The 14,568-nt window shown below is 37.8% G+C and overlaps 2 protein-coding genes across 9 annotated transcripts in view; one reads left to right on the forward strand and one right to left on the reverse strand.

Moving 5' to 3' along the window:
• The window catches only part of lrba (LPS-responsive vesicle trafficking, beach and anchor containing), a 289,988-nt gene that overhangs the window by 100,813 nt on the left and 174,607 nt on the right, over positions 1-14,568 (reverse strand). The gene's annotated exons all lie outside the window — the stretch shown is intronic.
• mab21l2 (mab-21-like 2) lies at positions 11,248-13,931 on the forward strand. The gene has a single exon (XM_088912564.1). The coding sequence runs from the start codon at positions 12,542-12,544 to the stop codon at positions 13,619-13,621; it is 1,080 nt and encodes a 359-aa protein (XP_088768690.1). The 5' UTR covers positions 11,248-12,541; the 3' UTR covers positions 13,622-13,931.

The raw sequence follows: 14,568 nt of genomic DNA on the forward strand, positions 1-14,568 counted from the left end.
AGAGACATGAGCCTGCTCTCTCAGTCCTTGTCACTGAGTGGTTGAGCGATTCATTGACCGTCCTCGGATGCACCCTGTCAGTGCTGAAGGAAATATGAGCGAAGGCTGTGGCTACTCTTCTTTGAGCTCATTGATAATGACATACCTGCTTCACACGCCTGTTATCCATAGTACAAACTACTTAGGGCTAACTGAAAAATCAATAGCCTCTTCACACTGGCTCCCATCAGTGCCCTCTTTGATTGTCAGCTAAAGCCTAAGGTCAGCTCTGACAAGAAAGGGGCAGCCAGTGCCTGATGCTTTCAGGACCACTAACAATTTAAAACTGCCCAGAGAAACTGTACATTTTTCTCTCCACCACACCCCTCTCTCCTCCTCAACAATTAAAGCAAAACTAGGCCTAGCCATTAAAGTTTAACCACACCAGTCAGGACTGAATGCAGCCCAGTTGAACACACTATTGGCCCTTTTCTGCACAAGCCAGGAAATCTACTGACAAGTTAAACAAAACAGAAAGCTGTAACTGTCATAATCTGCATCTAGCTTTCTGAGCCAACAAGGGTGTTATCAGCCAGGGCAAGGCCTAGAACACACAAATCAAGCATCCTTCTGTTACTTTTTATCATAAATCTTTGACCTGAAGCAAAAATAGATAAGGTGGACAGTCAAGAAATGTCCTGCACACCTTAATGCATAAACATATAGGCACCTTTGTACTGCAAATCATTTATTAATATCAAATGGTAACCTTCAGAAATGTTTTTGTAAGACAAACTTCTTAAATGGAAAACATCAATATCTGCAAGGCAGACTCCTGTGGAATTATTATTGTGCCTAGGCTTTATTACTGATCTGCAGGTAGAAGTACTTGCTACACTACACAATTTCAGGAATATGTAATGTAAAGTAATTCAAGCCAGAGGAAAATAAATAATATATACTATGTATATCTAACAAACATGTACTGCAAAACCTTCTATCAGACATTAGACATATTTACCTCAGTCAGGCAGAAAAATGCTGCAATTTGGTGAGAAGACGATAGATAAAAGATATAATAACTTTTATCTAGTTGTTAGCATTAATAATTGACCTTGCTTTCAAAGAGAGTGAACTTAAACCATGTCAGGGAAATGTACAGTACCTCACAGCATTAGGGAACCACCAGAAACCTACACTGTTGCAACCAGATGCACAGGGCTGTTGAGTTCTTAAGGCTGGTGCATTTGTCCTTTTGTCGGAAACATGGTGAAAGAGGATTCATCTGAACTTACTGTACCACATTTGTCCACTGTTTGACAGTCCACTGCCTGTGCTTGTTCGCCATTAGCCTTGCAAAACGAAACATGTATTGCTAGTGTGATGCGCATTAAGTTTATACACTGCAACCCGACTATGGTACCCTACTCTGTGGAGTCTGCGAAGGACCATTTTTGACTGTGAATTAATGCACAGATATAAGGATCCTGGAATATGCACTTCTAACCACTGTTGCTGTTTGCTGATAATGTCTTCCATGTGAGTTTCCATGCTGACATCACTTTAGATACCACTGCCTATGAAACATCAGAAAGCCAAGCTATCTTAATCACTAAGCATGCTGGGATGTCATTTGCTTGAATAATGTATGTGTCACACCTGTGTGCAAACCCTTGCATTTGATGGCCCTCATTTACCCAGGTGTTCCCTTTGTTGTTTCACCTCCTATTCAACTACCAGGGGCTATTTCATAAACCTTTGCTATTGGTGTCTTGATAACTTTTGTGCTCTTGTTGATGGTGCCAAAATTAAACCCAAGATTAAAATTAGGAATGCAAGCGTTACAGTTGACGCCCACCTATGAGACACTCCATCCTGTAATGTTTTTTGTTATGAGACTGAAAAAAAGATGGTATCCTTTATTGCAAGATTCTTTTTTATTGCTTGCTTGGCTTTTCAGATTCAAAACTGTTTGAATTCTACAACTTGGTCCTGGTTGCAAGGGATGGACACAACATGTGTGGCACTGAAACAGTGACTTTCTGTTCAATCTTGAACAAGCAAAATGTTTTTAAACAGCAAAGACCACAATGAACTGGAAATTAAAGCAGCTGAAATTGACAGTGCAGTATAATTAATTTCATGGATTACCAATGAAAAATAGTCAGAATATCCCATTCCAGTTGGTATGGTTTTGAAAACAGAACTTTAATACTGTGCCCAATCATCTGGAAAATAGGTTTCTTGAAAATGGCATCTTCTATTTTTGGATATGGAGAAGCAAAAATCGCAATAACCAACTGGGTTTTTGTCAGGTAAGATGTTGAACTATTTGTCTCTTTTTATTGCTAATGTTCCTATGAGTACATCATGTAAAAATTCAAATGAAACGTAATATTAAACAGCATGTAATATGTAAAGTAGCCAACATTTGCAAAATATCGAAGTACACTGTTTAATATAAGAACCATGAACATCTGTTTCATGACTTCATCAGGTCTGTTAAGCAGATGCACTGTCCCAACAGGCAATTACTACCATTGGGTGATTTTTCCACAGCTAGAGCTGCTGGGCATTAAGAGCACAAGCTGTTTAAGTGCACAATGAAGTAGCTGAGAAAGTAAAGGCCACTTTAGAACATAACCTGAACTTCTTGACATGTAACACGCAACTCAAATTTCTTTAGAAACAAAGCAAAAAGAACAAATGGTTTGAGCTTTCACTGATGTGGGCAACATTCTTATCATCTGCTTCACTGTGATTATAAGAACATCATATATTAAAACAAAATTGTTTCAAGGAATTGCAGATTTTGAAGTAAGTAACAGTAGAACAGTCTTTAAAGTTAAACTAAGTAAGTTTAACTTTAAAGACTGTTCTATTGTCCTTAGGAACCTTTTTTCTGCTCAAATATTAACATTTTTTTCTGGCCTAGATAAGGCTGTGAAATATGTCAATCTAGGGAAATTCACTCTTTTTGCTTGTCATTCTAAAAACAAAGATTAATCTTTAAAGCATTCTTTAAATCAATGTATTCAAGTTAACAAATCAAACCCCTCCAATTTTGCATATACATAACTAGCTCTGATACAGCTATTTTGTGGATTAATACTTTGAAGATACCAATTCATTTCCTCACAAGATACAAATCTGATACATTTTAGGCAAAATCTATGCCATATGCATTTATATGCAGTGTAGCTATAAGAACAGTATATTTAAATATGACTTTTACTTCACGAGATCCCAGCTGCTAACAATCTGTTGGAAGTTCCATAGCTAGCTTGACTTTCAATGCAAAACTAATTAACATACATCAGTCACTGGGTCTAGGCCTATTGACATGATCTCCACAATTTTCTCAAACAAAGAAAAACACCTGGAGGTGACAAAACACAGACGCGTTTTTTTTTTGTTTAAAAAGGTACAGGATACCTTTTGCCAAATCAATGACAGTCCACTGGAATACACAGATAAAGAAACATACAGTAAAACATACTGGATGAATTAAGTTGCAGTCAGTCGCATACTCTTTTTTAGAACAAGTACTGATTGTCAGTGGAGCCCAGCAAGTCAAAAAAATTCCTACCAAACGCCAGGCAAATCCTGAGCAAGGTGATAATAAATGGCAGCTTTTAAAGTATTTGCATGAATCTCCCCACAGACTAGGCTAGGGGATCTGGTAGTGCGTCAGCCCCTTTAGGGGGCTTATCAGATAGTGCAGAGAAAGGGCATGGACAGTGTCCAGCCTCATCAGGAGGATCACTGGGAAGAAGTCACACAGACATAGATCAAAGAAGACTCACTGCAAACCATGGAGAAGTCTCCAGCTAGTCTTTTTTTTCTATTCAATAAAAAAAGCTCTTTAGGATCTACAGATAATACAGGATGTTTCAAGAAAAGAAACAGAATAGGGAGAAAAAAAAGATCTTTGATAGACACAGGCCTTCAAGCAGCTGTTTTGCATCCAAGACTTACTTCAGAAAGCTGAAAAGTTTTTTTTGTCACAAGACACCAATTTAATAGGGTGTCAAAGATGGCTTCCAATGTTTCATCTGGACAAACATGTTGTGAGTACACTTTTAGATTTTTTGTTTTTCTACAACTACAGATCTTTAGTTTAAAATAAATTGAAAGCAAATTTTCACAACTGAAGTATCCAAGTTTAAGAGAGCACTCATGCTGTTCTGGAAAACTCCAGCATTTATGTTAGATATGCCCATTGTAGATAACATTTATATAATCAGATTCCTTAACTATTTCCAGTGGATTGTGCTGTATTGAGGTACTACTCAAATCCATGTATTATACTGGTACCTCACAAAAGCAGATACTATTAAAACATTATAATATCCCTGATAAAACACCTTACACTTTCAGCAATGACCCAGATGTGCAAAATACCAGAACAGTCATTAGAAAAGAATCACTACTCAAAACCATGCTTACAGGCATACAGTGCTCAATCAATGTGATCAAAAAAGGAAGCTAATATTTCAAAAGTAGGCCCATTAACAATGAGCATTAGGACAGTGAGAAAATTAAAACGTAGAAGTAAATATAAGAATACAGAAAATTGATCTTTTAACCATAGTTCATTAGCCTAAATAATTTTGTAAAAATATTTCCAAAATGTGTGATGACAGAGTTAAACCAATTAACTGGACTCAGAAAGCAATTGCCAGTGATAAACTGAAAAATTAGAACTTGACATTTCATAAAATAAGTAGCCCGGCTTTCCATCGATCAAATACAGCACCTGAATTAGCCGCCAAGATATAGTCATATCTCAGGTGGGGTGAAGGGAATGGTCATCTCTTTCTGGAAGTCAGCTATGATTTCCAATTTAGTTAATTTTTTCTTTTCTAAAACAGTATATATACTGTTTGCAGGTAGGTTTATATTGCTACAAACATTCTGTAATGAAAATAAAAGTATCCATTCCAGAGAATTCCCAGCAGTCAGTGTGCACCAGCTGCTATTACAGTAATCTAGAAGTATAGGTTCTTGGTGTATTTTAAAAACACAAAAATTTACACTTTAATGTGTAATTTTATCACTACAAATAGTTATGTCGAATATATTTGCTACATTCAAATAAAGTATATTCAACAAACCCTCTGAATATCTTAGTTAAGAAAAAAAGAAGTAGAAGTAGAAGCAGTAGAAAACAGCAGTAAATGCAAGTATCTCCAGAAAGCTTTTAGTTTTCAGCAACATATTGACACCAGTCCATTTCTAAGTATACAAATCATGGGCAGTTGATGGGACTACAGTCTGGACACAGGCAAACAAGCATGAGGTGAGCCCAGGCTGTAAAGAAGCTGTTCTATTTGTTCCTCTCTTTGTGTTTAAATACTTCTTATTGCTGTTATATTCTGACGGATATTACAGTTCTTATAATTTATAGAATATTTAAGACTATGTTGTACAGTCTGAGATTTGGGGGAGGTTCCTCGCCAAAGACCTGTTTGGGAAATGCAAGGAAAGTAGGTCGAGAGATCTCTCAACATCATGGTTGGAGCAAACGAGTCAAGGCAGCTGATCCAGGGTCTCCATTGGTTGCATAAGAGTTCCATCATGACAGAAAAGCAGATGATGTAATCTGCTTGCATGACTGAAGAGCTATTCCATTCTGTATGTCTACGCGCCAGTGGTAAGATGGAAGTTCTACCGCAGCAGGAAAAGCTTCCTTTCTGGAAGTGCCAGCCATAAGCACCTGAAGTATAGGGGATCCTGAAATCATGCTGGCTCCCGAAGAGTGGTACTCAGGAAGCTAAAACTATGGATAGAGAAGATATATTTTGGTTCTAGGGACATCGGTTCATCAAAGTGACAGGAGAGCAAATAGGCAGGTTGTCACTGTGCAGGTCTGAAGACAAAAGTAGGACCTAGGTCCTTATTCAGCAGAAGTTCTACTAGAAAAACAGCTTGAAAGAGCCACAGGGATGCAGCTGGCAGCAGAATGCCAACAGGTGTGCTCCCCTAGGTAATCATCCTGGTGCAGGGAGTCAACCAGGAAACTCCACTGTGTTCGCTCCCACACCAGAGAATGCTATTGGGAGTGAAAGAACTGGCCTTTTCTCTAAAAAATGGAATCACAAAGTCTAGAGGGTTTGAGTTTACAAATCCCGAGCCGAGGCTACACTGGGGACAATGGTTACTGGGTTAACTTTGGCTTCCAACATGGACATCTGGAAACTCCACAAGGAAAGAGTAGTGGCCATGAGGTCCAGGCCCTGGAAGGAAGTGATGGGCCTACATCCTGGGCTTTGAAGGACTTTGTTTGAACGTGAGTTTAATAGAGGGCTACTCTGTTTGTACATTTTTTTAGCTGTTCCCTCCTCTCTGTGTGTTTACTTGTTTTTGCTGTTGCATTCTGGTAGATGTTTAAGACTGCACTGTGCAGTGTGGGATTTGTGGATGGATTTCTCAGGTCAAAATAGCAGTGTAAAAAATTGCAAATCACTTTTTTTCTCATCCAGTAATATAATCAGATGTATTGATTATAATACATAATTCACAAAAGAACTTAACATTCAAATGTCAGCTGAAATAAACAAGCCTCAGTTTAAAAACATTTCCGATTCATTAGGTTATTGAATTTTGCTGCAGAAATTCTGATATCCAAGGTTTCATACAGCACCATGTGTTATTCCAGAGATAAAGGAAAGAACTGCACCAGTAAAAGCATGTTAAAAACTACAAATGTGTCAATTTTAAAATGACATTTATTAACATCACATAATAACGACTCAAAGAATGGTAGAATTTCTTCCTTTTTTTAGAATAAAGCTTCACATTCAGCAGCACTAAATACCAATGCTGGTTAATTACATGCATCTTACTCTGCAACTCAAAACTGGCAACCCACTGAAGCTAAGCAGGTGTGAGCCTGGTCAGTACCTGGATGAGAGACCTCCTGGGAAAAACTAAGGTTGCTGCTGGAAGAGGTGTTAGTGGGGCCAGCAGGGGGTGCTCACCCTGCGGTCCATGTGAGTACTAATGCCCCAGTATAATGGCGGGGACACTATACTGTAAACAGGCGCCGTCCTTCGGATGAGACGTAAAACCAAGGTCCTGACTCTCTGTAGTCATTAAAAATCCCAGCGTTCTGGCGCACAATGGCTGCCGTTGCATCATCCAGGTGGATGCTGCACATTGGTGGTGGTGGAGGGGAGTCCCCATTACCTGTAAAGCCCTTTGTGTGGAGTGTCAAGAAATAGCGCTATATAAGTGTTAGCAATTGTTGTTTTTGTACAACTGTACAGCTGGAGGCAGTGGTCCAAGCTGCCAGAGTGATGCAATAGGTTAACACACACATCCAAGTTCACAGACTGACCTAAGGGGACAAAAAGTTAAACCTACCCCCAACAAAAGAGATAAAGTTATGATCTAATAGCTGATGCACAGTGTAAATGGAAATAGTTATAGGAGAGCAAATTAAAAGCAGATCAAGAATGCATATAGCACAGTAGGCAATATATGAGCTAGCCAAGGTAATTGAATTCATGATGGCATCTACACTTTTTTAATTCTTAAGTGAAATAGTATATACTGTATACTTAGATGTGTTGGCTGTGATTTTCAACAGTGGGAGGCACAGGATTCTACTTTGTGTTTTGAACTCCCTTTTAAAAACAGTTAAATTGCAAAAAGAAAAATAAATTGCAAGATACCTAGAACTGAAGATCAGCTTATTTGAAACAGCTTACATACTATATTTACCCCAAAAATGTTTTGGAATTCTACACCAAATGAAATAAGCAGTGTTTTTTTCAGGAAACTTTATAAACATTAAATTTGATACTGCACGGATAACAGCCAGTTTCTAGCAGGGATGTCTTGTTTTTGTTCTTATTGCTTTCTTCAAAGTGCTGACATCCTCTAGATTTAAAAATTAGGAAAGTAGACGCAACATCAATTGACATTTAAAATGGCAATGACTTCAGACTTGCCATTACTGAACAACTGGTATGGCCTACGTTAACATAAACATAAGTAACATAAAAGGCTACCTCTTCTTTTTCTAGCAGTTGTTACGGTCTTGGACTGCTTCCATCGAAATTCTAAAAACACTTAAAATGTTTAAAAATACAGTAAAAACAACAAAGCAGACTTTCAAAAAACAGCACATTTTAATATGACTTAAAAGGATAAGAAGCTCTTCAAGGCTAGGAACTAAATTGGAGGAAATCAAGCATTCAGTTTGTATACTTTCTGTTGGTTCTACAAAATAACTTTTGTTTAATGACATTAAAACATCAACACCACCACTCTTTACTCAAGAGGTTTTTCCCTGCTCAAAATGAACGTATTATCTTGGTAATAAAAAAAAAGTACCAACTTAAAATTAATTAAGACATCCTACCATTTATCTGTTAATGTATATAGGATTAGGGCTTTTTGACATTTAGGGCTGCCATTAGCTTGGCTTTGTATTAAGAAAACCTAGCATGCACCAGCGAATCATTTGTTTTCAGATCTGCACTTGCCCTGAAGCAGTTTGAGCTTCATCACCAGTGCAAGAATGTATGGAAATGACAGGATATGGGTATTAGTTATTTTCCCATACTGTACTTCTATAAAAGGAAACAGCATGTTTTTTTTTTAACAGAGCACTAGATTTGAGAATGTTTAAGAGAAGACTGGAGGAATGTGCAAGCGAACAGCACAGCAAGCCAACAGACTGCAGTACATAAAAGCTTCTATTCTGGCTTCTCAAATTGTGCAAAGTTGTTCGGATTGTAATGCACACAAACTACGCACAAGTGTTCATGCGCAAAGACAACAGCGTAAATACATGTCATTATGCAAGTTTATTGACATTTCTACCTTCCGGTGAAATTTTAGAATAAAAATAAAACATTCTGAATGTGACTGAATTTGCATTCTACAACAAAGTTAGAAGTTAGAAGTTTTCTTTAATAACTGCTTTTACACACAGATTAGCAGAACACATAGATAGCTAGCTCTGTGATTTGAAACTCTTTTTATGCAGAGCAAAAACACAAATGATAAAAAGAGAGTTATATGTAACACCACCATATTAGCCATATGTAGTCCATGTTAGCTCATATAGGTTAGCCATAGTATAATCTCTTATATATAAATGTCTAAAAACGTAAATAACGTGTTATTATATTTCTACAATATTGATTCTAGATACTTATTATATTATAGATCATTACCAACACTACAGACCTATTCTTTTCAAATGGAAAACACATCAGTTGGACGGCTTTTGTGAATGCAACAGTTAGAAAGAGAGAGGCCATCCTTGTACCAATAAACATCAATGTCTTCGACTAGGCAAAAATTATGTAAACTCTCCTTAACCTAAATGATATGGTCTTTAAAGCTTTAAAGTAACATACTATCGCAGTTGTGTTTTTTAGGAGGTCAGTTTTCTCAAAATATTATATAATCTGAAAACTCCTTTAATGATAAAACAGATAATTCGCAATTTTGATCTGTAGTTGAGAAAAAATAATCATCGCTGTATAAACGTACATTAAACCGAGGCTTACTTTTCACGAACCCCCGACGGCTATGAGGCTCATAAAGAACAAAAGCGTCTAGTAATGGCATGAACCTGCTAACAGGGACTTAACCAAACAAACACACTGTGCTTTAGTTAAAGAGAATGTCCAACAGACTCCCTAATGAATTTACTGCCAAGCAGTACCAGACCTCCGCCTCATTAACTCAAGTACGACAAGAGGGTGTATGAGGGCTGAAAATAGATCAATTGGTTGCAAGAGTGTCAAGTGCCTTTCAATGAACTAGCCTTTAATTTCCTCTATTATTTTGTCACATAAGTCAGTATCTGCTTCAAAACTCCGCGCCTTTACCTTCTCTACAAGACACCCTCAAGGAGACGGAGATAGGCTCTTAAAGCAATCTGAAATGAAGCTTGAGACGATAAGGGCTCTTCAATTACATTCTTCGATACTGCCCCTTTAAATTATTCATATCGACAAGTTCCGCTGAGGATTGTCAGTTTTAGAAGCGTTCATTTTAAAAACGGTTATCATAACCATATTCTAAATCGGTTTACTCCTCTGGTTGCAGCAAGGCGCGTGACATTTATTCGATCCGTTATCACTCCGAACTTCGAAACTAGTAGGCCAAAACAGGTAAAAAAGACCGAAAGTATCGAATTAAATACACCTATAGTCACTTATATTCACTAATACATTTAAATAACTTTTTTCTCGTATTCATCCGTTTAATTTACACACATTCATATGATTCCTCAAACGTTTAAGATGTAACTACTGTACATACAACTATATCACATGCATTTAAATACAGCTATATAATATTAAAACACAACTTACTTTCTATACAAGACATACCAGAATTATTACAGTTTTGAAAATTAAAAAAAACGAATCCACTTTTTATTTTTTGTAAATCGTACTTGAAAAGGAGCGTGCGAATGAATAGCTATTTCTTCAGCTGGTCCTTGTAATGTGCGATCATCTAAAATTTAAAGAATAATCAGATTCACTAACCTACAGTATATAGAAATACAACCACCATATGCAACCAGTAAATTCTTCAAATCTATCTTAATGCCTTGCAGCTATTAACTACTAGGCATGTAATCAGCGTTACAATATTAGCAATCATACAGTTTCCGAGTTGCGGTTTCATGTTATTATCTCATGCTTCCTCTTCAAGGGTTTTGCCGCAAGGTGCAATCGGCTATTACTTCTAACCGCTTCTCATCTACTTTAACCATACCGACGTGAGAAAAGTTAATGCAATGATCTCCGTTTTTATTTTTTAAACAATAATGTAACTGTCACCCGATGTAACATTTCCAAGACTACCTTTGTACCATAAGTACATAATTTGGAAATCTGAAGCTTTTAAAAGCAAGTTTATTCGTATAATAATAAAATGCCTAAAAGTATCAAATCGTATCATTTCCGTTACCATAAAATGAAATCCAATTGTTTCCTTTAAAATTCAGGGATAAAGCTGCATTTTAAAGAAAACGGAAAAGCGCAATGATTACTAAACAATTTTTTAAAAACTATTAGAAATAAACATGCACAAGGAGGTGGCTACAAAGTAGAAGTACTCTTGTTCACCTTAGCTTACAAATGAAATGAGCAAATTACAAAGACCAGGATAGGGAGGGGGGAAAGCGCAGTAAATTCCTGCTGTTGGAGTATAAAGTCACTAAGCAGGCTCTGCGGCTGCACACCAAACTCCAGGACTATTCTTTTCTCGCCTCCCGAGCAATTGTTTTTCTTCAATCACACCATAAAGAAATGCGTCTGTTGTTAAAATGCGTGAGCATGTACATCAGCGGTATATTTTGTGAGGGGAAAAGGGCAGTTAGTATTAATAAATTAGACCCAAATCCAATTTTAGATCGACAAGAAAAAAAAAGGGCATTTCTAAGCCATGCAGGTATACAGCACAGTTTAAGCTTATTGTTCAACCAGGTCAGATTTCTACAGAAAAGCACAACACTGCGAATGTTAAGAAGAAAAACTGAGTCTTGCATTACAGGAACACCTATATGTTTGAAACGGCCAGTATATTCCAAGAGCTACAACATAAATTAATAATACTTTTAAATAGAAAAACAACATATGGCATTAGGTAATAACGAAATAAAGCTACAAAAATACGGGACTATTAGTACTTAGAACAATTTACTAGCAGAATTCACTGATGTTGGTTGCATTAGTTACTTTGCAGAAAAACAGCAAAAATCAAGTGACTTGCCTAAAATGCAGAGTTATACATCTCAGTTCTTTTTTTCTATAATCCCATCGTTTGTTTAAAACTAAATTAAGATACAGCATGTTAGAACCCACAGATTAAAAAGATAAGCTTGTAATTAAATGAAAAAAAATGCAATAAAACCATATTACTTCTTTTGCAAAATCTAAGTAAAATATGTGAAACCATCTGAGAGAACGAGGTAATACAGCTGTAAATAACGCTCGCCTTTTTCAACCTGGCCGCATAACAGCCGAGTCGTGGCTTTGCACAGGATGTTAAGAGGAAAGTGTTTCTCCAGTTCAATGTGCTGGCAGGGTACAGCTGTGATTGGCTGCTTACCCTGACAGCTATGTCAGTGATTGCAGGACACGAAGCTCAGCCCCCTTCACTCCAGCTTGGGGACCATTCATAAACTACACAAGTCCAGCATTCCCAACTGAGTCTGGGCAACATAGCAGGCAAGGTATTACAAGGCGCAGTCACACTGGCTAAAGGAATAAAAGAGATGACCGATCACGACCAGCTTTCCGTCCGCTAACAGAGGGTTTAAAAGGAGAACCAGCATCATCTGTTCAAAGATCGTTTACTTTCAGACACCCAAGTCTTCTCTTTAAATGGACTAAGCCGCTTTCTACTTGAAATTTGATGGTGCTCTCGGCTGTTTGCTTCATGCAATTTAAGTCTATTTGCCGCTGACCGCAAACTTTCTTTTTTATTACTCTTAAGTGTTTGCCTCTGGCTTAACCGGTAAGCATTGGATCCGTCAACGTATTGCGAAACTCCGGTGTACAGCCCGGACCTCTGCCCAAACATGATAGCGGCACAAGCAAAGCTTGTTTACCAGCTCAACAAATATTACAACGAGAGATGCCAAACTCGGAAAGCGGCCATAGCTAAGACTATAAGAGAGGTGTGCAAGGTGGTATCGGACGTCCTGAAGGAGGTGGAAGTGCAGGAACCTCGTTTCATCAGTTCCCTGAGCGAGATTGAAGCGCGCTACGAAGGGATGGAGGTCATTTCGCCAAATGAATTCGAAGTAGTTCTTTACCTGAATCAGATGGGGGTTTTCAACTTTGTGGATGATGGGTCGTTGCCTGGATGCGCTGTGTTAAAGCTGAGCGATGGGCGCAAAAGAAGCATGTCTCTTTGGGTAGAGTTTATCACAGCCTCTGGCTACCTCTCCGCCAGGAAGATAAGATCAAGGTTTCAGACTCTTGTGGCCCAGGCAGTGGACAAATGCAGCTACCGAGATGTCGTTAAGATGGTAGCTGACACCAGTGAAGTAAAACTGAGGATCCGGGAGAGATACGTGGTTCAGATCACGCCAGCTTTCAAATGCACGGGCATTTGGCCTAGAAGCGCAGCCCAGTGGCCCATGCCTCACATTCCCTGGCCGGGTCCTAATCGAGTAGCAGAAGTGAAAGCAGAGGGCTTCAATCTGCTTTCTAAAGAGTGTTATTCGTTAACTGGTAAACAGAGCTCAGCTGAAAGCGACGCCTGGGTATTGCAGTTCAGTGAAGCCGAAAACCGCCTGCTGATGGCCGGCTGCAGGAAGAAATGTCTCTCCATCCTTAAGACTCTCCGCGATCGTCACCTCGAATTACCGGGACAGCCTCTCAACAACTACCACATGAAAACCTTGCTTCTTTACGAATGCGAGAAACACCCAAGAGAAACCGACTGGGACGAATCCTGTCTGGGGGACCGACTTAACGGAATTCTCCTTCAGCTGATCTCGTGTTTGCAGTGCCGCAGATGCCCCCATTACTTCTTACCGAACTTGGACCTGTTTCAAGGAAAACCTCACTCGGCGCTTGAAGCAGCAGCAAAACAGACTTGGAGACTAGCAAGAGAAATTCTTACGAATGCAAAAAGTTTGGACAAATTATAGAACAGAAAAACATGTGCGAAAGAACGTTTCGATCACATCACTGCAAGTGAAAAAGTGATCCCTTTTTTCATCCACGTAATGTGAACTTTTTGTTTTTCTAAAGAAACAAGTGGGACTTTGCAAGAATAAAAGTCAAGGTACATTTTCAAGTAAATGTTTTTTTGAATGTTTTCACAAAGTGAAGAAACTTATTTAAATATATGCACAAATCTTTCAAGCAAAAAAAAGATAAAATGTAGAGTGCCAAGTTAAAATTTTGATCATGTGCCCTCAAAATTTAAATGTAAAAAAGTAATAAAATAATTTGCCTTCATATTTGGCTTTGTCTTCAATTGAACAAAGTATTTCTTAACACATTTTAGTGAGCGCTGGTTGGTTGAACGTCATAAATTAAGACGTTAATTGCTAAGAAATGAATGTGCAGTAAATGTCCTAATAAGCGAGAACTGAACTCGTTACATTAGAATGACTTTAGGAATTGAACAATTAAAAAAAAATCAAATTGGTGCACAATACTAAAGATAAAAACTTTATTGTATTTTTTATGTGAAACCTCATTACGATTTACATAGGATTTGTCACGCAGTTTCTACTTTTATTATGTGTTGCTAAATGCGAATGCGAAAGTGTTTTATGGGAAAATACGCCGATAGATGAAAATGGAAACAATTGTTTAACAAAACGTTTCAGAAAAAATATAATTGTGTCAGATTTCATAACTTGCAATTAGGTCTGTCACAACTAAGATCATAATGTTAATGAAGTGGAACTAAGCAACCTTCTAGGGTGCTTTATTAACTTATATATAGTATTTCCGTACAGAGAAGGCGTAATAAACAACTTTAATTTTAACATGGTAAGAAAATTACAAATGCAGGGTGTTCGGGTTTTAAAACAAATCTTGGATCATTTTAAAACATTAATAAATTACTGTGTCCTTAGGAAAC

Source organism: Atractosteus spatula, chromosome 1 (genome assembly GCF_055471065.1).
Source record: "Atractosteus spatula isolate fAtrSpa1 chromosome 1, fAtrSpa1.hap1, whole genome shotgun sequence".
NCBI classification, from domain to species: Eukaryota; Metazoa; Chordata; class Actinopteri; order Semionotiformes; family Lepisosteidae; genus Atractosteus; species Atractosteus spatula.